Raw genomic sequence first — 25,575 nt, forward strand, 5'->3', positions numbered from 1 at the left:
ATGAAGTAGATATTTAGTATGACAAAGCGAATGATGTACGTGCGTATTTACGTGACTAGATGTATTCATGAACAACTGGTATGCAACACACCCCAACACCCGGTGTCGCATACTTTTACTGATAATACCATCTTACGAGAACACATACAGATTTAATTACAGAATAACTGCATCCATAATATTTCAAAACGTTTGATTTTCTTCATAAAGTAGGTAAGTCACGCGATCCACGTTTCACTCCTGCGTTCATTCACTTGTGTATCGTTTGCTTGATAGAAAAGAAATTTATCATACTTATGCATCCATTGAATTCGAAACGTTACTCTCCATGAAAACGAAATCTTGTTCGTGGAATAAATTTTAACATCGTTCGAAAATTGGGTCCAGGTAGAATAAACGTTTCCAGAAACTTTTTCTACATTTTTACTGTATTTAAAAAGGCATATACTTGTAACTCGTTGAACATGGAATATTTCATTGAGCTGTAACAACAAAAATTCGTGTCAACGAAAAAACGGAGTAACACTCTAAGTCTATTTCTTGTTCCATTGTCTAAAATTCATAGATTTTCTTGCTTCTTTCTTTGTACAAAATGTAAAATTTATTCTGTTATCCGCGACAGATTAATTTTCAAGTTACTACATTCTTTGTTCCAACTATTTTTTAGAATTCGTAGATTTTTTTTCTTTTCTTTATACAAAATACAAATTTTGTTCGTGATGATAATACCTCTAGTTGGACGGTGCGAGAACCATACATGCGCACGAAAGAACGTTCCTACGCATCGCTAAGACAAAGGATGATGTTTCTGATTAATGAATTTATGTACAAAAGCGTTCGTCTAATTCCATCTTAATTAAGTAGGTATTACGCAACATAGTAAAAAAAGAATGCTAAGTACCTATATTTATGACTATCATATGATACATATACGATCTAGTTGAAGAACCTTCTCTCGTACAGAGATACTAAAAGTAAATGGAACGGATTGCCATATATCTACGAATGAAACGTGTTATTTCATTGTAGAATCCGCGTACAAATTAATATTTGATCTTTCTCAAGTTTCCTGCCTTTTTGAGAAAACCGAAGTACGAGTCAGACAATAGCTGAATATTAATACAAAAATACTCTTTGAAGGCAGGAATTGCGAACTAAGTGTATCATATATTAGTAGTAACTATTGAGGACGTATCAAGCTATACGTAAGTCAATCCTTAACGCGAAAAGAATTCCCAAACAGTGTAAGTGTTCATTACTGTTCTTTGTTAAGAATATAATCAAGCATATTATTGCAACGCGTCTGTATGCTTTTGTTTCGAGTCAAGGATCAACCATTGTCTATTATCTCGATATTCGTGTAGTTTGTCTTTGAACAGTGTGAGCAATGACTCTATCGATTCTAGATACCCGTTACGCGTGGTTGCGTTGTTATAAAAGAGCTTCAATTATGTTCGAAACATTAATCAAAATGATAGTTTGTTTTATACATCTTTTCTTTTTTCGTTATATATGTTAATTTGATGAATATTATTTTCCAGAATAGTGCGAGCCGATGTTCGACGGCGGCCCTCTGTGATGGTGATGATGCTTCTGACCTGGTCCGGAATATCTGCTTCCTGGCCTTGAATGGACTATGGCGTAGTGATCGCTGTTCGTCGATATCGACCTGGTTGAATTCATCGTCGATCCTCCGGAAGCATATCCTTGCTTCCCGTTTAAGGAGTACCTAAACACAGACAATGATTCAGTCGAGTGTTCGATCGTTGCTAAAAATAATCTCGATGACAATACGTTGATAGATCAAACACGTAGACGATTAGTCATTTTGAATACAAAAGCAATAATTAAAGGCCATAATATTTTTTAAATATGACGTACGAAGTAGCATCAAGTTTCATAAGCAATGCTAAATTGACTAAAACATGTTTGAAAAGAAAGAAGTATTTTTTCTTCGCTATGCATTTCATATACTCGTTTAGCTCACGCGAGCAATATTCATTATTTCGCTTCAACAAGCTAGCAATCGATGCAAAGAATTCACTACCGTGTTTCAATCAATTCGAAGCACGCAAATTCCTCGAATCCTCCTTTTCTAAACATCTCAATTACACTCCGTACTAAAAGAGAATCTCTTTCGCCTTCAGGGTAATTACAAGTTCCGTGGAATTTCAAGGAATCTTTCGTCTTCGTGTTCTTATGATCTGAAACGTTGTTCCAATGAGAAATAAAATCGAACCTCGAGCCGTATTGGGAGCCATGCCAGCTACGATACGGATCGTAGTCCTCGATAATCGATGGCTCTTTCTCGATAATGTCCGTCCTGGTGCAGCTGCAGGTCATCGCGGAGCAGAGGAATATATTGATTATCAGCATGATGAGGAACAGAATGCCAAGAGCTACTGCCAGCCACAGCAGCCATAACGGGTGAACGCTGCCATCCTCGTACAATGTCTGAACGGCTATGAAACAAGTACCGCGTTAACAACTATAAGAAACCTCTCCTGTGGAAAATTAAGAACAGAGAATTTCATCGAAATGGAGAAACTGCTGCATGGTGGTTAATTAATTCAACTCCGGAGGTAGGAGTTCAAGTAGAAGGTATGAGTATAATCACGCGGTGTTATCCACGGAGTAAGCAGGAAGCGATGGTATAGTATGAAAAGTATGGTGCGATATTTACATGGTGTTTGACCAGGGTCAAGAACGAACACGCTCGTGCCGGCTAGGAGCACTCCTTCCTCGCCGCTCACGCTTTGTCCATTAATTAAGGACGCTCCCTTTATATCTTCCTCGTTATCGCCTTCGCAAACGGGGATACCGCAGCTTCCTGGTGGAAAAGAAGATAAACCGTTTTACGTTTCACCTGTTATCTATTACGACGCATTATTTACCGTTCGACACTCGCTCGACCACCGCGAGGAAGGCGTTCTGAAATCTCTTCTTGCAAAGTAGAAAGCGTAATCGAACGAACCTAGACGCGATACGACTATGCTTGTCGGTGTCCGTTCGAATAACGCGTTTACTAAATGTCCAAAGAAAGTTTCGAGGGTATATGTTAATTGCCGAGCCGAGTTGAACGGCACGCTGTAACCCAGATCGAAGCAGGCCGTAATCGGAAATCATTCAGCGAATCAGTTTACCTCTGCACACGGCGATGTCACATTGAAAATGCACCTGCGGACTGTCAGGGAACCGGAACATCGAGAACAATGTCGCATCCGCCAGGCCAGTGTTTCGATCGTAGATGAATTTCGTCATGACCCGAGCCTTTACGGGACACCTTTGTCATGGAAAATGAACGTTACGCAACCGGTTATGATCGTGATCGCAGTCGTGACAGCTTGAATCGCGTAAAATTCATATCGGGATTATGTAACTCTGTTGGAATTATCATTGATCCGTTCGACAAAAGTAATCGACAGTTTTACATAACTATTATAGATTAGATTTCCACAAACTTTATAGGTACACGAACGATTTTGATAAATGAATTCGTCCTAGAGGACGAACAAATGAAGATAAACGAGGTGGATGTAAAACGTACCCTTTATCGTCGATCAGTTGTACGCTGCTGTTTCGTTTGTTGAACGCAAAACACGACTTTACTTTGATTCCGTACATTCCTGCAAACGAGAAAGATCGATGAGAACGCGTGAACACGACCGTGCGTTCACGCGCTACGCGTGCTCGTTAATTCCAATTAAACGTAAGGAGTGAAACGGAGTAAGAGACGCTATGTACGAACCATCTGGTCGCGAGATCTCCGCACGCAAAGTGTAGTTGTGACCATAAATAGCTTCTTGCACTTTGTGGCCTCCGTCCAAAAGACGCAAAGATACTAGCGAGGTCTCGTTCCTGAGCAAAGAAATTATCGTATCGTGTTAGGATATTAAAGTCTTTCTGTGTAGCAATCCACTCTCGTGGATTGCTGGCGATTCCACCGAGATACAGGATAATATTAATAAACTGTGATATGTACTTGGCGTTTTTGAATCCAGCTTTTCCGCACGTGATCACGTAAAATTTATCGTCCGCCAGCTCTAACGTCTTGTGTATCCTTACTGCGATAGGAATGGACCGCTCCTCGGTATCCTGCAAGAATTACAACGGGATTAAGGGGAATTTGTTGCGAGTGCGTTTAATGAAGGACGACGTTTTCCACCAAACGAATAGAGTCTCCTGATGTTATCGGCCGAAGTAATAAGAGTTGAAAGCGGTGTTCTATTCTGATATTTCTGTGATATCGTTTCGCGAGCATAGTTAAACAGAATGTTTCGTTATATCTGAAGATCAAGAACGAATTTAAAATGCGATAGATTGAGCATTTGTCTTACCTGACCTTACTTTTCGATTTTAAAGCATTTGTTTCAGCAAATAGATCTTGTCACGTTGAAAAGTGCTATCAATATGTGTTTGAGTTTTAATTATAGAAATGGAAAAGATCGCTTACGTTGTTTACCAAAACGCCACAATAATCCGGGGAGCCTTTGGGCGCGAGAAGATTAATGGCGAGCGTGGCGTGTGTAGAGCCATTTCCGGGCGCCATACATTGCGGCGTCCGAAAATCTCTGGCATGAATAGCTCCCACGAAACTTTGATTCAGGTTCACTCGTATCGTCATGTGGCCGGCCTTACATGTTGCTGTAACCGTCGGTTGAAACTCCGTGTCCAATAATTGTCCGGTGACCTGCGATTGAACAAGAATTACATTGACTTTTGACAGCAAACAACCTGATCGAACGAAACTTTGGTAACGAATTCAACTACTGTAGATGGTTACTAAAGTTGTTTGCTTGTTACCGTAGTTGTTTCGATGAACGCTAAGCGATATCTAGGACAGCTAGGAATCATACTAATCGACTCCATATATTGGAAGGTGAAGAAAAACGATGGTATCACAAATATTATTTTTCCAAATTTGTGTTCAAATTGAGAACTGTTTTCTGCGTATAGTAATCAATCTTCGGTTTTTTTTAGAGCCGAATACTTATCATGTATGAATTTAATAAATTAAGAAAAAGAAACGTAATTGATTAGTTTAGTTTCTAAGAGATTCACTTGCAACTAGAATATAACAGTACAAAGATATTCTCTACTCTGTTGCAAAGATAAGCAGTGAAAACGAATATCAAAATATGTACTCATCGAGATGGTCGATTTTCAATCTGAAAGAAGACTCGCTGGTAAAGCTCGTTTCTCCACTTTCGTTTTCCAACATTTGCGTATAGTACAGATATATCGACAGCTGGAGATAGCAACAGTTGGATCATAAGAATCGCAGTTGAAAAAGATACGAAAAAATGAACCAAGACACAATTAATATTAACATACCAGACTAATTAGTCTGCCAGCTTTAATTATACTCAGTTAATTGCCCCTTGCCCTTTAAAGATCGCATACCAGTCCTCAAGCGTCCACCGTTCGTCTCGTGGTTATAAATTATTTAATTAATTACAATCAGACAAGGGGAAGAATTCTCGTGACCATGGCGAATTATGTACCGGATACCCCTATAGAAAACGATCGAAATTCACGAGTTTTTGCTCGGCCATGCATACCCATCGAAGCTCTTGAGTCATAACGAAAGATCGGTGATATTTTCTCGTGCCAATCGCTAACTTAATGCCCAAGTAAACTTGGACCGGTCTGGGCGGCAGCTATCAACCCACGCTAACTTTCAATTTCATGTGGCCTCACCACGTTCATGCCACGGTATATGGTAGACATGTATACATATAAGTATGTCCAGAAGTGCCAGACGGATATACGCCAACAATAAAATAGAACCGAACTAGAGACGAGCGAAAGAGATGCCACCGCGACAAGCATCGAGTCTCTTGGAAGCGAGACAAAGGTCTGGAACGTAGGCGGTTGCAAGGCCAACGGTCCTAAATGCTTCAGTGGCCTCTCTCCGCGGAGAAAGAGAGAAAGATCAGAGACGTGTTGGGTTACAGAAAAGGATTCCTCCTTCTCGCGGACGGCTAATCGATTATGAGAACACGACATGGTAACGTATACGCGCGTCCTTGCGTTTTGCTGATTGCTCCTTTTTCGGTCTCAGTTCTGCATGCTTGTGGTATCCCTATCTCGTTCGCCATCTATATTCTATTATCCTTAGAATACCAAAACTCAGACCGCCTTTGTCTTCCTTTCGACACTGACGAATGACATCCTTCCGAATTTCTTTATATGCCAACTTCTTTCGTTCGGAACGATTAGTTCCGTTGGTTAATACGATCCTCGTAGATCCTTCGTATTTTCGTAATATACCTTGGCTAAGTTAGCTGTGATCTTAGACTTGTTATTTCGTTATAATCCGTTATACGTTTAGCCTACTTATCTATTTACCAGTCGTATTGCAAACAACAACAAATTCATTTTCTTGAGACTTGTGATTGCTGGAGAAAGGAATGCGTTAATTATAGGCTGATTGCGAGTATACGCTTGAGACCCGAGGCTTTACGTAATCGATACGGTAGCTCCAATTAACGAATACTTCAAGGAGAGACCGGCAGGAGAAGAAACGAGACCAGAGGTCCTCGAGGCTTCGAATGTGAGACGAGCTCCAATGAAGGATACGGCTTTACCATTGCATCGTTATAAGAAACGCAGAGGTCTTTTCTAATTTCTACGATCTTAAGGAGGATCACGATATGTGCGTAATTACTATGATTCACGATCATTGGGCGGGTCGTAAATGCACGCAACATTTGATATTGCACGAAATCTTTTATACATCTCCTCTGGTGGATTCACGCGAAACTATGGTCGCGTGTTAGACGTTAATCGAAGTCAACATTGTAGCGAGCGTAGCTTTCTTCCTGCGTTGGAGACGTAAAAAACGTGTGCTCACGCCGTGGAACACGCCTCCCCCTCCCCATTTGATGTCTAAAGTGACGCAATCAATTGCTGAGCACTGTGCCTTGTCCAGGTAGCGGAGAGACGAGAATAGTGGGCAGAAGAAAATGAGGGTGACATCACGGAACCGGCTGCTTATATAAACGAAAGTTAACGCGATCCGAGCTAGCGTGTTGGTTAGATAACATCTAGAACGTGTCGGGTTGTTGGCGAATTTCGCGTGGGACACGAGGAACACGGGCTGGAAGCGGCGTTCGAACGGATCAACGATCGATGTAACTCGCTAACGAGCGATTTTACTCGTCCACAGGGAAAGCAACAATTAGCCGGCGCGGACGCGCGACGGCCGGTCACGAAATAGAATAATTCATGTACAAGGAACCGTGGCGGGCAAGTGGCCACTTAGTAATTCGCTACGATAGAATGCACGCTATCGACAATCAAAACCCCGGTCGATAAATCAATGAATTTTTTCGGCTTCGTCTACATAGGCGAAACTGTGTAACAACATCTTCATAGAGGTGTGTGTGTGCACGAGAGCGCGCGCACGAATTTTACGCGTGGATAGCGGCAATGTATCAAGATTTAATCCGACCGCCTTGTGGCCGCAATGTTTCAACACATTCCGATAGTACACACCCATGGGGCAAGTATGCGAGCCGCTGGAACGAGGGCGGAATAGTATCGACTGTGAAGCGGCGACTATTTTTTCCGAATCGAATGAAATATATTGGCGGACTTATCGAAACGTCGGACATACGCGAACCTTCGCTTCGCCGTATCGCTTTTATTAAATACGTGAATAGGTATAGGGTTTCGAGTACACACCGCTGCTAAACCGTGAAACTTCTGCTTGTTCGAGATAAAGGGGTTTCGAAAGAAAGTTTTACTGTTCTCTTTGGATGGCCGTAGTTTATCAGGATTTCCGATTCTTTTTATCGTTTCTTCGGGAGGAATAGGAGATACGTATTGCACATTTCGATCCAAGTTCGTAGAAGTAGTCGGAGGATAGGTCGGGGTGTTGTTTAAAACTTTTCAAACTCTTCTTTTTTTGGTCACAGTAGATACTTACTTGTATCGAAAAATAGACAGTTTATATGCAGTGACTCACGAAAATATTTGAATATTTACCATCAAACGAGGCGGAGAGAGCAAAAGCAGACTAATTATAAATCGTATTCTTTCTTAACGTAATGTATCATTCATTTTTTCCTAGTAACTTTATTCCAATAAGCTATATGAATCATACAAATATGAAATAGTTTGGCTTGTTCAAATCAAACCCTTCGTCAGGTAGCATAATGAAAACAGTTATTGCAGTGAATATTTTCTGCTCACATCCATTTTAGACAATGAATTACTCAATCTGTTGAATATCGTGGCTCGCTTTTACTCTCAATGTCTCATTATGTATGTACAGGTACAGGTTTTTATTGTGTTCAATGTGTTCAAGTATATTTGTGAGTCACCGTATCTGGAATTCGCATAATAGGAATTCAGTGATTCTCTTTACTACCTACGATTTTTTATTTTTACTAAAAACATTAAATGTACGATTAATTGGATTCAATTGACAGTAATTCATTTAATCAAGCACCAATTAAAATTTCATTCCAGTAAATGGAGTCCTTCCGTTCTGAAAAGTATGATCGCTATAAAACTGTCGTTCGTTCGTAGAAATAAATACCGTACATAGAACAGTGATGATCTTTTTTGATTCACTGAGAAGTCTTCCAAGCGGAAAGTTATAACGAAGCTCTGGAAAAATACTAAACGTGCACGGAACAGCACGTGGTGCGGCCGAGTAATTGAAAAATACGAGGAAGTCACGTCTCCGTGGAACAATGCTGCTGTGTCACACTCGCAAACTGTAATATACTACAGGCGCTTACAATGCCACCGGTCTTCCTGAGGAAGCAAGTTTTAAGAAACAACTTGCAGTAATTGTTTACATGCCTCCCGACCTTCTTTCACGTTCGATGTACCATTGTTTTTTCTTGAAAACGCTCTCTGTCCCTCAATATGTTCGCCAACGCACAGGAACCTGAACTTGAAAAGGAAATATATCAGTTTCTCACCACTCATCGCCTGCATTCTTTAAATGTTCGAAAGTATAGAGCGTTTCAAATTTGCACGATTGAGAACTTATACAAAAAAGGAGGTACATATTAGCGTGGTAAAATATGCATATAATGCCTTAAAATATCAGTGTGTCGAAAGTAGAGTCGTGATTTTAATGAACTGGTTATTAATTAATTTTGTCTGTACCATCGACAGCACAACAAGAACAATAATGAGAAATGCATCGTGAAAGTTTATTTTTATAGAGCGCTGAATTAATTAGTAGAGAATTCGAACACCTTTTTCGTAAATAAAGAGCGATCTCACGAGTTGATTTCACTTAAAAAGAAAATCCGTGGTATCTCTGAAGTGCCTGTTAAGAATCTTTCCCTAACTGCTTGAGTTTATAGCTATGATTCCAAATGATTCTTTATTTACATGCTCGATTAAACCAGAAAAACACATACTTCCGATTAACATACAGTTGGGCCGTGTTCAAAACACAAATTATATCATTACGAAGAAATACGTCCCTGAAGGTAACGTGGCGATCATGCAACACCTTCGAACGATAAAATTACGTACAAAGCAGACTACCAGACATTAATATAACAATTACGACGTTATCAGATGTATCGTTCCTTTCTGTTCTTTTTCTTTACGATTATTACAGGCAGAGCTCTAAGGCGTTTGTCAATGCGAACTGCTTGCACGTACGCTGCATATATGCAACGTAGAAAGCGCATTCTTTGGCCAGAGGGCTCGAGCCAGCTCTCGAATTATCTTGCGAGGAAAAGGGAAGAAGGAGACAGCCGAAACGTATGTTATTGACCCTGCCTTCTTCAGGTTCTTTCGTCTAACCGTCTGTGTCGTCGATTTTCTCTCCTTCCTTTCTTTCTTTTCTTTTTCCCTTTCTTCCTGTTCTTTTCCTTTTCTCCTTTTTTTCGCGTCCACCGAAACCCAAGCCAGCGGCATTTTCGCCAGAAATGGCACTCACCATTTCGTCGTACAATTTGCGATCCGATCGTTTGGCAAGTTTTATGCCTGGACGTTTAACGGCACATTGTTTAACACACACATTGTTTAATAATGACCGTTTACACGGAAGCATTCAGGGAAAACGGTTATGTCGAACGGTACGCGAACAAACAAATGACTTCCGAGAAGGAAGATCCTCGAAGAAATTTCTAAGAGGGGGACTCGGTAAAACTTCGATTTCCTTCTCATCGATAAAGAAGCATTCGTCATCAGTAAATATATATATATATATATACACATATAATAATATACATATATATAAATACAATATATATATACATGTATATTATATATATATGTATATGTATATATATAATAATATACATATATATAAATATAATATATATATATGTATATTGTATATATATGTATACATTGGTTTTATAGCCTCTTTGTCGTGAGTCAACATCAGATGTAGTTTTGATTGATTGGTCGAAGAGAACAGACATATTTATCGTACAGTTTCTTTCAAAATATATGGTATATTGTTCAAGGTAAATTCGGTTTATGAGAATTACGAACTTATTGGGTTCAAAACTTAGGTTTGGATACCGTGATTGTGAAATTATCGAATGAAGTTTGAAATGTAGAAAGCTATGTACAATGTTATCCATCTTATCGTAAATGCTCATACGTATGTTGTTAAAATTATCTTGTAACTAACTTGAACTACTAGACAAGCCAGCTATAAACTATACGATTATTTAAAATAAAAGTAGCATCGCTGTATTATATACTAATAGTATTTAAAATGTTGAACATTTGCCCATACTATTTTCCAAATTATCCCCATTTTACAAAAAGGAACGTCATAACCCAACGCAGTCTTCGTTGAAAACGATGCATTAAAATCCGAATCCCATGTATATCCCATAAAAAGGCCTCAATGGCCACGATTGGCTTAATTGTTTGCAATATTTAAGGACTGGGAGAAGCCTCGCAAAAGCTACAAGGCACTTTGTAAGAGATGAAACTCGCTCTCGTCCGTTCAATAATTCGACTCGGAAATTATCAGATTAACCATCGTCGGAAGTAATTGTAAATTTAAGTTTCGCGATATCTGATCGAGCGGGCGCGTCATCTCCTCCCACTTTTACGGGAGCGCGATCCTCTCGAAACCCGAAAGCGTGTAAGTGAAAGCAGAGTGTGCACCGGGCCCTGGCACGCTGTCTGTTAAATTTACGCATGGTAGAAACGGTTCGAAAGAAAAGCCGAGACACGTGAAAGTGTGCGATCCGCAGAAGATTCCGCTCTGTGTACGAGCGAGCGTTCGACTCGCGGGAGAGCTCCCGCATTCCGTTCTATTATGTTTCGCGTCGTTCACGAGACAATGCGCTCAAAGAGAGCCTCCGTGATTTTCTTCTAAAACATCAAGTGAAAGCATATTTGATGCACTCAACGCAATTAGTGGAACGATGAAAGGAACGTGGTGTACGCGCGTAATATATTGAGTACCTTCGTTAGACCTTGTAAATTTGAACACGCTCACTGCCGATGGATATCGACTTAATTCGATAGAGAAACATATATGTACTTTTATAGCCAGCATGATCGGTTGCATTGGTAGTTAGGAACGATACAATCGTTTCAATAAGCGTTCCTCTAATCAGTTTCCTCGTGGCAGAAAAACAGCCCATAAAGCTTGCTCTGTTGAAACCGAACGATGTCTACATGATCCTTGTATTATTACCACTTGCAATTTTAACGATGGAAAATATTGATTTCACCCCTTCGTTCTCGACAATACGTATAGGATATCGGTCACGTTTTTATGAAATTTGTATAATATACCATGAAACGTTAGACGTTAAATTTGTATAGTGGCTAATGGTATTCCGTTATTTTACTCTTTTGTCGTGCGTCATTGTGTTTCAAGCGATCGATTCTGTCGTCTTAAGTTACGTAAATCTTCGCATCAAGGAATCCGCTTTCTTTCTGAAAAGTAACCGATTACGCCTTGTGCAAATAACGCGGAGATGAGATTCGCAACGAGTTTGTTTCTTATCGTATATATTACGGACTAATAGAAATGCACACGCACGGTCATGAATACATTCACACGTATGTCCGCGTATCGTAGGTTTAATAACCGCAAGAGATCGCGCGAACGCATTTATGTATACATATGTGTAGTATTATACGTCGGTGTTGGCTAATGGTCAGTGTATGGGTGTATACTATACGCTTTCTGCATGCGTGTTATTGAATGGCGAAAGTGAATTGCGTGAAATTATTACGATTATACGAAACGCGCGTGGCGCGAGAGCAACGATGCTTATTACCTTCACCACCTGCGTCGATAAATAGATAAACGATAAGTTTCAATAATGTTAAGGTGTTTGAACGGGTGGATGCCGATGCTGTTCCCTACAGCATCTACGATGTTACCTATCTCAGTGAATTTTTACCATAATGATTTTTTTATCGTGAAGCGAACAAAGGAACTATGGCGCCAGTTTAATACAATAGATACGTATATGTATACGCATATACTACGTGATCGTTTATACAGCAGATTTGTAGAAAGAAAGAATACTCAAATGTATATGGCAAAATAAGATGGTGAATTTAATCAAAATGAATTTTGAAATTGGAAGTGAATATAAGTTAATGATGAATTAATAATCAAAAGCTGCGTTTACTAACATACTGTAGATTTAAATTACCCATTGAAAGATAGAAATACTATATTTTGCTATTTAATGTATGTCTGTATAGATCTGTATATATCTGCATGTATTTAATATTATATTTTATAATATCATCCCTTGCATTAACGTCAGAAGTCTTTTCATCTAACTAGGAAATTTTTCTTCATGTAGATCATAATTCACAAATTAAAATATCTAAGAACAATAAGCTCGTGAGGTAATAAAATATTTCCAACAATTTTAAAAATTACAAACGTCAATTTAATTATTGCGTATAGTATATTTAAAAATCAGTTCGATAGTGACATAGTATGCTATTATGCAAAGTTATTATAATATAAAGAAGCAAGTGTCCGAGTACTTTTGAACGATGAAGTATCACACGAAATACAAATTCTGTATAATCATATGGCGTTTAATCGATGAGATCGATGTTAATATCGTAGTCCAGTTATCGCTGTTTTTAATTGAACTGTTAAAACCTGAATGAGGAACGTACGTACGGTGCAATTAATAAATCTTACAGCGGCGGCGGTCGATGTAATTTCTCGTAGAGCAAGCAGCTCTTCTTTAATAATCGCGGGCACACATGGAAGAAATTAAAATGAACGATACATGGCGAATAGAGCCCAGAGAACCTCGGTACCTCGACAGCCTTTTCTACGCAGTTTTAATTAATCTCTGACACGATTGCAAATTTCGTAGACTTACGCTCGGACCCAGGTATGCTTATTAATAAATTGTTGTATCAACGGCGGATCGTTTATCGCGGCTGACTGTATAGTTGCTTAATCTTCAACGATAACTCATTAGACAGATTGAGAGAGAATCATCTTTTTGTGTCTGGGTAAAGAAAATCGGATACTTTCCGACGTCGCGCCGTTAAGACTGCGTCGAATATAAAACCACTGAAATGAAAATAACGTATGTTTCCACAGCTTCTATCGGAATTCCAAGAAAGGGAGCCTCTCTTTCGTTGTGATTAATTCTACATCGAGTTTAAGCAGTTCGTGCAAGCGCAATAAAAGCATAGCAATTAATACATATTTCATCTTCACGTGCAACTTCTGCTACTCTGTCGCTAGCCACTCATCATGCCGATTAAATTATTAGAATATCATGATATCGTTGCAATTAGTTCCAGTTCTCTTATCAGAATCTAAAATGGCTAGAAATTGCTAGATTCTTATCTATTATCATTAATTTTATATTCATTTCAAATCAAATTATTCAAATATGCAATATAACATAGTCAGAATAAAAGAAATAATTTAAAGAAGATGTTATTTATACTTGTTCATAATTATAAAATATTTTTTCTACAACTTCGTTGGCGTGTTTGCAACTTTAAATCTGAATATGAATTGCGTGCTGCCTTGGACGTTTCTCTCAGAGCCACATTCCGATTAATAAACGGGATCGAGCGTTTCTCGTCGTCTCGAGAGAGAAACATTATGAACGAAAGGGTTCGTCGAAGAGCAAGACAGAGTCGCAGCCAGTGGCCAGATGGAAAAGTATGGCGAAAAGTGAAAGCGATGAAATTTAAAAGCAAAAAGGCAAAACTACGCTGGATTTTATGACCGGTTGAGGTCACTGGTCCAGCTATCGTGTCGTGGCGAAATCGATGCTCCCGTGGCTTCGAAAGCCTTGACTTCCAAACATAAATCTTTCGAAATTGTTCTTAAGAAGTTAAATGTACTATTTCATTAACCACTCAATTTCGAGTTGTTATATTTATTTTGTCTTTTATTTATAAATTAACTAGTTTACTTTTAAACGACCGTCCTTTAGTTTTTAGGTATACTTCACAAGAACATGTTTTAAAAGCTTCGATTTTACGATATCTTTCGAAATGTATAGCAGTATACTGAATAATTTAATTAACTATGAACACGAGATTGCAAATGTGTATGTAAATTCATACGTTCACCCATATTAAAGGAAGATTGAGATCTATTTTATCTACCAAATGCTATAACAAGTATTTTATATATTCTTCTATGAAGTGATTACAAGAAATATTTGCACGTATCCTCATTATGCAGTGAAGCATATCTTTAGCAAATTCCACATTTCATTCTGAATTACTTCTTCCAATCACTGTATTTAATATGTCACTGTACATTTTTCCATAAACCTGTAATAAATACACGTAAACATCCACATCTAATTATCAAAAATCTACTTTCATGAATTTTCATTTAAAATTACCAAGCATAGAAGAGAATACGTTTCATCAATTTCATGGATATCTTTTTGACGCATAGAATTTTCTACTACAACATAATCAAATTACTATATTGCAGATGAGGACAGTACCCAAACATTCGAAGGAACAAGCGTACAAAGCTGGATGAACACGTTTCAATAATTTCGCACGACACGGATAATGAGTGTGTATGACAACGGGACGGAGTGATATCACTGCTCCGATACTATTTTCTTAACTGTGCCGTTTATCTCTCGCGAAACGGTATCATTACGTTTGCGAACGGCAACACACGGCACGGGTTTATTGTTCCAGTAGAACAACGATTCCGTATGTGGCGAATACTGACGTATTTTACGGTATCCAACGAACGATTCGATTGCAAAGGGTGACGCCACATGAAAGGAAGTACGAAATAAAGAAGGTATCGAAACTCGATGGGACACCGAATTTACGGGAGATCCGACGTAGCGATACGTTTCCGACGATTGTCCTTCGGAACGACGACTCATAAACCGATGAGTTAACCGATGGATAATGGCGTCGAACAGGAGAAAGAGAACAGCAAGAAGTTTGATGAAGAAGGAAGTAAAACAGCGACGCGATTTCATGCGGCAGTCTGGGCCGTTCTACCTCGTTTCCCAGAAAACGATGAAGAATTCAGAGCCCAGGTGAATTCGATTTCGAGTCGAATGGTAGAACCGGGGGAATTCGAGAGGTACGATTCGTGATTTTACAGGTTGCTTCAAAGCTAACATGATTGTCACTGAAATGAAAATTGCACTATCTGTGGTTAAACAAGGGTGATCATGGCAAACATGCGTATAAAAGTTGGCTGTTTATACTAATATAAATGACCTGTAAGGCAATGCGCGTTTTAGTCAGTTACGATGCATTTGATTTTTCACACTTCCTTCGCATATCTAACAGATACGTTTATATTACTCGCAGAAACCAGTTGATACGAGGAATCGTATAATCTTCTAATAAACATTTCTATGATATCTATTCGATAATTATAGATTGAGGATCATTACTATTCGTATCTTTCAAAAGTTTACAACTCCTTTTCTCAAATACTCTCTACGTTCATCTTTTCTCTTAATCCGTATCCCTTTTCTCTGATTTTCAGTCGTATAATCTTTCAAACAGATGTTTCCACGATATCTACCGCCTATGAATTATGCATCATTATTCGTATTCCTCCAAAACTTTACAATTCCTCCTCTGAAACGCTCTGTACGTTCGCCTTTCTTCTTCCTCCGTATCCCTTTTCTCCCCCTGGTACCACGTTGGGTTCCGTGGACCGGAGCCCATAGGTAGTTTAAACACTTGACATGGTTCGATCCATGGAGCAGTCATATAGGTTTGCCCACGGCAGTCGGCAAATCAGCCATGTCAGTGGAGATCGTGATTTATATCCGTAGTTCTCCCGAGGGCGACGCCAGGACGAAATCGACGGAGAGGTACGTTCTTCACGCTTCGTGTGCAGTACCTCGGGTTCCTTTTGTGTTCGACGTGTACGTGCACAGCCCGTTCGCTGGCAACACATCTCGCCGCGTACGAAATGGCATTGTCGTAAAGATGTAAGCGTCCGTGAATCCTATCTGGAAGTCGAGGAAGCACCGGTGAAACCACGAACCAAGAGAATCAAACTTTTGTGGCAGTGTTCCTCCGGTTGGAAACGAGCGAGTCTTCTCCACCGACAGTGGTAATATTAAATACGCGGTTTTTCATAGGAGAATTTAACGATCTTGCATTTTTTTCGCTATATAAAATGACGAAGAAATAGCTACTAGTCCTGTTACAAGAAAGTCAGTATTAGAAAATGGTAAAAGTTGCTGGATGCCGTTAAAGTTGTTTGGTAATTGAGAAGTTGGAATGGCAAACGATTTATTAATTTATTCGAGCTTTTAAGAGTACCGCTATGATAAATGCTAATTACACCGTAATTGAAAGAGATGGAAGTGTAAAATACAAATAAATAAATTTACCCAATCCAATACACTTTATTTATACTTCCTTGAAATTTCTGAATGTGATAAACGCTAAAAATTCATAGTTTTTAAGTAACAAATAATATAACTTATCAAATTAAGAAAAATGCGTTTTCTTGTATCTGTTTGAAGCTTTTGCTTCTGGTATTTACTTCGTTTACGATTGCAGTTCCTCATATTTGGAATGATATCGTTATCTATTCAGTAGTCGAGACATTAATTACGCGACTATTTCCTCGTGTTTGTCCAACGATTTGCACGATGGTGATAGAAGGTGTGACTAGGTGGATCGCCTTTAATTACGACGCTTCCCGAGAAATATTTTAACGAGGTATTAACGCTTTGCTGGCCTTGCGGCGTAGGAGGAAGACGAATACTCGGTGCGGTGCTTATTTGTCAGCATCGCTGGCATTAAGAAAACGAGAATAAGGATGAAGAAAGAATTAATTGCGGCATAGCCGAGAATATTCAGAGCTCGAAGCTCCTTTGTCTTGGGCTTTGCCACCCAAGAAGAATAACAAAAGATATGGTGCACACCTTGTTAAAAATCTACAAATCTTTGTTCTAATGAAATGATAATATCAGGAGAAGATATACTTAATTTGAGAAAATTGTAGATAAAATTTAGTAACACAGTACTGTGGTACATAGTTATAAAAGTTTAGAAACCCATAGTCTCTAAATAAATATGGATGTCATGTATTATTTCATGCGCGTGTTTTTGGGAAAAAGAGCACTTGCATTTCGTCTGAACTGATCAAACTTGGAGAACAATAGTCTCGAGATTTATTTACTTCAGAAATTACGTCGCTCAGAAAATTACACTGGTAATGTCTCTTAATTTCTAATAAAGATAAATCCATAACACACCGGTTATCATTGGACTTTGAATTTACATATATTGATAGGAAATTTAAATGTGCAAAAAAAAAAGATATGTTCATGGCACTCCATATTATCTTTTCACGATCATAATTTTCATCGCGATGATTCATCAATAAATGAATTTCGCGCATTATACGCATTAAATGATATATGAAGAATTATGAGCGACAGCATTGTTTAAACATATTCACTTTCGTTGTCGTTTAGTAATATCTCGATAGGCGGGAAAATAATGAAGCCGGGAATAGCGGTGAAATCGCGTATTGTACGTAGTACGATGCATAGTATGCACGCCGTGGCTGGAACGCGTCATCATTAACACCGTTTCCGTTCGCTCTGATACACAGCGCAGCTCGTAACGCTGAAACGATGCGTGATTCCCAGCGGCCAGATCATTCTAGAATTTACCAATGCAAATCGATGAAAAAACGACGCCTCGCAGCGTTAACGCTGTATCTTTCCATAGCCTCGAACATCTGCATTCCTATGTAAAAGAACTTCGTACCAGTCTGTTCGAAAGTGCAGTGATGCCAGAGAAAAAGAGCAGACTGGCATGGTGGTTATAAACTGTTCGGCCATATTTGGTCCAGCTACCTGAGTGCCACAACATTTTTAAAACGTAATAGCGTAATTAATCAAGATTGTACAAATTTCATTTCTTCAACTGGATTTGGGTAATCAGAGTGTGTTGTAGGTGATACATATTTGATTTGACTAATTCGAACATTAATTCTACTTCAGATGTGATCCTCATTAATTTGAACGAAATTTAGCAAAGTAGTAATTCTGAATAATTTATAAGAATCTGTAACTACTTTGTACTTGTTTGTAGTCAATCAGTTATGAGAAAATGAAATGATTCAACAAAAATTCTATAACATGGTCCATATCTCTATACTAATAACATTTGACATAATTGTTCAAAAATTTGAAATCTTATTATCGTCATTCTCACTTCGGTCACACTTATTGTCAGTCGTGTAGAATAACTTATTATCACATCGTCATTCTTCAATAATTCAAATTCTTCCAAATTCCAAACATGCTTTTTTCACAGCTAGTTGAATATCTGACAATTAGAATTACAATTACACTTATTCCAAACACATAGAACTTCCCCTTAGTTATTCCTGAACTAAATTCATATAAACCTACCTCAATAAGTCAAACTTAACGAAGAACCGTGTCATATAATCAACCAGGAGGATCGACAAATATCCTAGTTACAAAATCTCCAATCTCCATAGATATCTCACTGTTATCATAATAAAGAAAGTATTTTATATGCAACGTTGGAACATGTTTCTGTCGTCTAAAATCGAACAATACGCGTTATGCTTCCGTGTCGCCGGTCGTGTATACGTGTTTGATCTTCGATGTAGATATAACGTATGATATACCAGCTACGAGTAGTTATAGCCAGCCGTGCGTTGGGTGGATCGTCGATATTCTCCCGGCGCTCGTAACCCTCTCGTACCCGTTCTCGTACCTTTCGCAATCTCAAACGAAAGACATATTATCGCGGCCGAACGTAGGCCGCCCCTGTGGCGTAGGCAGAGACGCTATCTGGTCTGTGCTCGTTCTCCCAAAATGGACACGCCAATGAGAGGAAAAGTATGCAACAACAGAGGTTCTGTCCGTTTTTGTACAAGATTCTGTATATGGCGGCGCACTTATACTGCAGCAAAACGAAAAAAATCCTTCAACAACATTTGCTCGTTCTTTACCCATCCTCCTACCCAACCAGCGAATTCGTTCAAAGAGATCCAAGTAAGAGCACGAATTCGTTGAAAATCTTGTCGATTGATCGACCATAAGTAATATGTACCATGTAAGAATTAATTGTGCGTTGCATCATGCTTTCGGTGAACCATGGAACATTTCTGAAGAAACCATTCCGATATTATTGCATCTAGTTAAGATTTGATATTCTAATTCGTCAAACTGCTCTTGTAACCAGCATGATCAAGCTAACCAATTAGAATATTATTTTCAATAACATGTCTACGTATTTACTGTTACATCTATACATTCACATACTATCATAGTTACGAATCCGTCGGTTTGATTTAGCTTTTAAGCTTCATTTCAAAAGGAGACGCAGTACGAAACCGATACGAAAATATAATCCTTAAGCCTAAGGTCTTAGACGAAGTCCAACGTGTCAAAAATGGATAGAATGTCATCGTTGGAGCATTGTAGTTGTGATCCGACTGTGATTTTCGATCACAGTTTGTGGACTTATAAACGGCTGAATTTACGAACCCGCACGGTTGTCTGCTCGACGAGAAATGTCCGACGTAAGAGGATTACAAAGATGGAATAAACGCGAGAGATGCCGTCACGCTTTAAATTCTGTCGATTGCCACAGAAGGAACGATGCTGAGTGTACATGCGTGATCGCGGATTTCACATAGCGCCCCGTGGAATTCTCGCGGAAAGTGAGAATTCCTCCGCTCGTTGAGAAATAAGATAGGTATATGAGAAGCATAAGATTTTCTGTGCGAGACTGTCGCTCTCGAGGACGCGCAATGGTATGTCGCGTACACGGATGAGTGCAAGGATGAAGGAATGGATTTTTCTTTCGACGCGACGATGTCTAGTTTGCGTTGCGTCATTTCGACGTGATCGAATATTTAACTAAGAGGATCGCGCTCTCTTTTTCTACCGTATGTAGTCATACCAGTAGTGACACACATCTGTTACTCTGAGCCATGAAAAGAGTAGATACTATATAAGTGAGTAGAAAAAGATATTTGTTCGCGAAAACTACATGTTAAGCTTTAATGTATATTTTATTGTACCATGCAGGAAAAAAATTTATTTATATTTTTATCTCATAAAAATTTCTGACATAACCCAGGTTTTGCAATTTCTGCCAGTATGCAGGTGCTTTCATGTTCATTCCACCGCAATGAAAATTAGCGTTAATTTTACTAAAAGCGCCTGCACGATTTTAATAAAAACAAAAATCTGAAATTTTGCTGATATTTGCAAGTTAATAAAATTAAACAGTAAGCTTAGTATTCACAGTGTTTTTAGATCCGGAAATTCTCGTAATCGGATCATAATTCGACCATACAAGAATTATTCCATAAGGTATGTTGCCATAGCTGGAATTGGATGACGCGCGTTAAAATATCTGTTGAATAAAGTGTGGAATTATTAAGCAACGTTAGCGCGAGTTTACGATTATCCTCGTTTATTGCGTTCTATTCTTCGAGACGGTAGCGTACGATTCGCGATCGCGCATACACGCACAAGGAGCATAGCGAAACTGGCGCAAAATAATTGCTCAACGAACCCAAACTTGTCACCTCGGCGTGTCACAGATCGAGTCCGTACGTTCTATATTGCAGTGATATGGTAGGGTGACTCATAAATATTAATAAAGCGGTGTTGTGTAAATTGATCAACGCGAGGCCGTACGCTTTAATAAGGTTACCTACTATTACGAATGATCAGTAATGCCCTCGATTGACAAGCATCGCAGAGAAATGAGAAGAACTTTAAAATTCTTGGCAAGTTCGGTACAAGCGTTTGCAATTAATTCGCCGATGCTCAGCTCGACAGCCGGCGAACGTCATTAAAATTCCCTGCGAGCTTGCGCAACTTGCTTTTGAATCTCTTGTGTGGCGAAGTTTTCCAAAACATATCGCCGATTTCGATAACATTCGCTGTGTATCCCTCCGATGCGTTTTCTCGCCGCTGACACGGACGTAATTGTGCGTACGTAAAAAGACGACGTTCGATTCATGGAGAGGGTCCCGAGAGTAAGGTCTATTTATACGCGCGGGATTCGAACCAAAGCCAAGTTGTATCTACGATTTACGTAGTAGATAACCCCGTATGAGGCAAGGCCAGTTTCCTGTTAAATAGATTTTTTAATTAAGTAAAAGTTCGGTCCGCGAGGAGTGGTATACGGCCAGGCGGCTGTGTGCATCATTGTTTCTCACTGCCCACTTAAACGGTACGTGTTTGCACGATACATACCGGGTGTTCGTTGCATCGGGCGTTATGTACGCGTTATGAACCAGTCCAGACAAATATCTAGTCACCCAGAGATTATGATATTTCTTGTAGAAGCAACTTACGCTTTTGCATTATCCATAATGGAAAGTTCGCTTATGAATAGCTTAAGATTTCCTTTATATCAAGGTAGCTCTAAAAAGAATCATTTTCTTAGGAGAAGAGATGAATAATGCTAATGTTTTTCATATTCACCTAGTATTTACATTCCATTGGTACGAGCTTTAAACACGTTTCTATATCTCCCATTCAATTCACGCATAAATACACACCGTTCGTTTGTTCGTTCTTTTATCCAGCACACGTAATTGTGCAATTCACGCATTCGATGCCCGTCCCATCGATACACGCACACGCGTGGCCGCGTTCGTGGTAGCCCGCATTCTTGCTGGCCATAGGCAGATCCAGAGGATCCGCGGCATTTCGACGTACAATATATTTCGACTGGAACGAGACAGAGAGAACCGTGCCATCCAACGATGCAGCCCTCCCGCTGGACATGCATTCCTGTATCGCGTTCTCGCAGAAACCAACGAAGCTGGCCATGCTCCAGCCGGTCTATCTGAATTTTTCTCGGTGAGAGAGCGCAACGTTCTTACCGAAACAATGTGGAAAGGCAACGTTTGCGGCCGTTAGCGTACCTACTTCCCGATAGATTACTGTATCATATCGTATTGCGTGGTGAGCACGCGAATGCCTAAACGATCTGCTTTTTTCATGAACGGTTTCGCAATACTTTCGAGTACCGTTCAGTCCTTGTGGATCCTTGTGGTTTTTCCTAATTCTCCTAATGAGATTTATGACTGCAGTTTATTGTACATTTTTCTAATTTGTTTAACGGTTGAACGTCAGTGACACCGATTTGGAAGCGACGGGAGTGTATTTGCGCGAGATGAATGAGTCAGCTGGAGACTCGGCACTCGATCGTGGCGATTTATCGTCGGCGAACGTGCGTTTATATGTATCTCGCGTTATCCCAGCAAGATAAAGAACAGTCATCTTCCATTTCGATTTGACCATTTCCCGCGGTTCTGTTTGTCCAACGATGATTGCGTATCGCTGATCTTAACTCGTGCCGATACACAGATGAATAAACGACACCGATACAGGTAACAGCACAACTGCATCAAGCCTGCATTCCGGCGGGTATAATGTATTTCTCGATGGGGACATCGAGAGAAAAGTCCGCAAAAGTCTAATTAATACGTAATTCATAACAGTTGACTAAAATCATCGGATATTGAGGTCTTATCTATCCAAGAAACCAATCGTAATATGATTGGAGTAAAAAATTATTGAGATTCAAACAAAATTACCTCCAAACATTTGCATCTATGGAGAGATTCCTTTGGCTATCGATTAATAATGTATCGTAACATAAAAGTATTTTGCAAATAAAAATTACTTCAATAAAAACAGCTACGAATATTTCGTGAAGCATTTCATTTATTGATAATGTAAAAGAAATCGTTGCAAAATGTATTGTACGTAGAACTTCGTGACTGGACATTGCCAAACTTACCTGGCCGACGCGAAGCGCCACCAGAACCAAGAACAGTACCGACACAAGTGCACTGGTGAACGCGTGAAAATTGGTCCTTCTCACTGGCATTTTGACAGAGTGCGTGCCACACTGAACGACCGACTACGAAACGTGTCACGTTCTTGCCAAGGCTCTCTTAAGGCCAATCTCACGTCACATTTTCGTTATTTGCCGAGAACAATCTCATCGTATCGCGCGCGTTCAGCGAATGATGGGACGGTTTCGAGGCGGCCACGCGGTTTTTGCTTTCCGTAACGACGAACTGAGGGAACGTGGCGATCGTAAGCACGGCCGTATCGTGATCTCGTGGATGGTGTCTCGAAAACTCGATGGTTCGTTCAAGAGAACTGGAAGCGAATGTTATACTGGCGCAATAATGACTGTTCCTCCTGAGCTGCTCCCAGGGACGCTCAGGTGTTCAGCGTTTTTGGTGGGGATAGATCGTGCCGCAGCGGCCATTCCCTTTTCATCCGATATTGTATGCGATCCACGCATTCATGTCTCCGAATCCGGCAATGAGCTTTGTATATTTCTCATGGTTGCTGCGCGAGGCCAGCACTGTGCACACTACACATGGTTCGCGTAGAAAATCTCTTTATCGACGTGCCTGGGAAATTCGAGAACGTTCTCATATGCTTTCTAAACTATTTTCTACTAGATGGTGACCTTAATTTGCAAAAGGTGATCTTTCATTTTTTCACAGATAGGAAAATGTTTCTCTTTATGGTAATTATATTTGATTGTTAATGTCGATGTAAAAGAAAATAGAATTTGGAATTTTCCATTGAATATATTGAATATTTTTAAAGAGACACTCAGTTTAAATTGTCAGATGTGAATATTGATTTCGGAAAACGATTCATCTGCTTTAACATTTAAATTTCGGAAAGTCTAAGCCCCATGCCTGAAAAATGAAATATTTTGGCTTTTAAACATTTGAATTAGGTGTTTATTATTTCGCCTGATTATATGTACGAAAATTTGAATGCATTGGCAATAATCGAATAATTACGTCCAAGAAACGATTCCATAGATATTGATTGTAGGAACGAAGATTGTAGGAATTACAGAACTGTCGATAGTCGTGACGCTGGTAAGGGTATTGTCGTGGCACCTCTTAAGTTTGTCACAATGCGGATGAAGGTAAATATCGAAGGCAATACGATAATTATGGAATTATTCATCGATAATGTGAAAACCATCTAAGATAGTGATGCATCATTTTTATTAATTTTTTTTTCCAATCCACCCAACAATTGTACATAAATATATACAAGATGTAACGGTATTATTAGATTGCGTATGTTTGTGCAATTTCATATTTTTATAAACGTAAGTACAAGAATGGAACCTGAATAAAAATTTGTCTTATCTATTAAGTATTAAAATAGTTTGATTTGCATATTATATATATTTCTGCATTCCTTTTTACAGAGTTTAGTACTTTTGAGTTACCCATAAATCCACAATCTACATATTACGTATTTACAGTTAATGACATGATGTACAGAATAAATCACTAAATATATGTAGACACTTATAGCGATAAGTGGATAAAAAGTATTCATTTAAACGCGGTAATAAAAAGTTACAGCTATGAGGATAAAAGCTTTACTGGGGCTATTTTTCTTATGTGTTAACGCGAAGCCACCTACTCAAGCCGAGTGGCTTAATTGGTCTCTCGGGAAACTTGAAGGCATGAAAAAGGAATAAAATTTTCATTCAAAGAGAAGGCAGTGCTAATTCATATTTTCTTGCGCAACAAGGCGAGACGTTATATTTAAAGCATACTGAAAATGTAATCTTAATGAAAATCCAGACGTTTTTGTTTCCTTTGAAGGTTTTTACCTCGGAAAAATGTTTGTGACCCACTTCCCCACAGAAAAAACAGCTCTAACGTCGACTTCCCTACGCGAAGAGAAGAAAAAGGGGGAAAAAGAAAACGGGAGAGAAAAAAAGAACCGTCTTCTCGCGTTGAATACTATCTCTATCTATAGTAACACGCAAAAGGGCAGACACTGTTGCGAATATATCAATTTTATTGCGTCCGCGTGAACGTAAACCAGAGCTGCCGCACTGAATGCTATAAACAATGAAATTTTATTCCAAAAGAAGAATCCGTTTCCGTACTTTACCTACACGCGTCCCCACGCCTAACTAACACAGCCCCAAACAATGGAAATTCTATCTCTCGAAAGATTTCAAAGTACGATCTCCATAGGCACAAAAGCTCCGTAAGTGCAACGCCGAGGAATCATGAATAACTGGGTCGCTGCATTAATTCTTTTATGCAGCTCGAGC

The 25,575-nt window shown here is 39.2% G+C and overlaps 1 protein-coding gene across 1 annotated transcript; it reads right to left on the bottom strand.

The window, feature by feature from the left end:
• Nucleotides 1–409: 409 nt before the first annotated feature.
• LOC126921471 (uncharacterized) lies at nt 410–23,646 on the bottom strand. The gene is made up of 9 exons (XM_050733131.1): nt 23,254–23,646; nt 4,454–4,690; nt 3,983–4,095; nt 3,749–3,858; nt 3,548–3,626; nt 3,144–3,283; nt 2,684–2,830; nt 2,240–2,462; nt 410–1,729 (listed from the first exon to the last, which is right to left on the bottom strand). The coding sequence occupies exons 1-9, from the start codon at nt 23,341–23,343 to the stop codon at nt 1,531–1,533; spliced, it is 1,338 nt and encodes a 445-aa protein (XP_050589088.1). The 5' UTR covers nt 23,344–23,646; the 3' UTR covers nt 410–1,530.
• Between the last annotated feature and the right edge of the window lie 1,929 nt (nt 23,647–25,575).

This window comes from Bombus affinis, chromosome 10, assembly GCF_024516045.1.
Source record: "Bombus affinis isolate iyBomAffi1 chromosome 10, iyBomAffi1.2, whole genome shotgun sequence".
Lineage (NCBI taxonomy): Eukaryota > Metazoa > Arthropoda > Insecta > Hymenoptera > Apidae > Bombus > Bombus affinis.

What these genes read in the sequence shown, in the direction of transcription:
- LOC126921471 (XM_050733131.1), bottom strand. Translation starts at nt 23,343, where the DNA reads ATGCCAGTGAGAAGGACCAATTTTCACGCGTTCACCAGTGCACTTGTG. An exon ending in CAACTGATCGACGATAAAGG is followed by an intron (nt 3,284 to 3,547) that starts GTACGTTTTACA and finishes TCCATGACAAAG; the next exon opens with GTGTCCCGTAAAGGCTCGGG. An exon ending in TGACCCTGGTCAAACACCAT is followed by an intron (nt 2,463 to 2,683) that starts GTAAATATCGCA and finishes CTTGTTTCATAG; the next exon opens with CCGTTCAGACATTGTACGAG.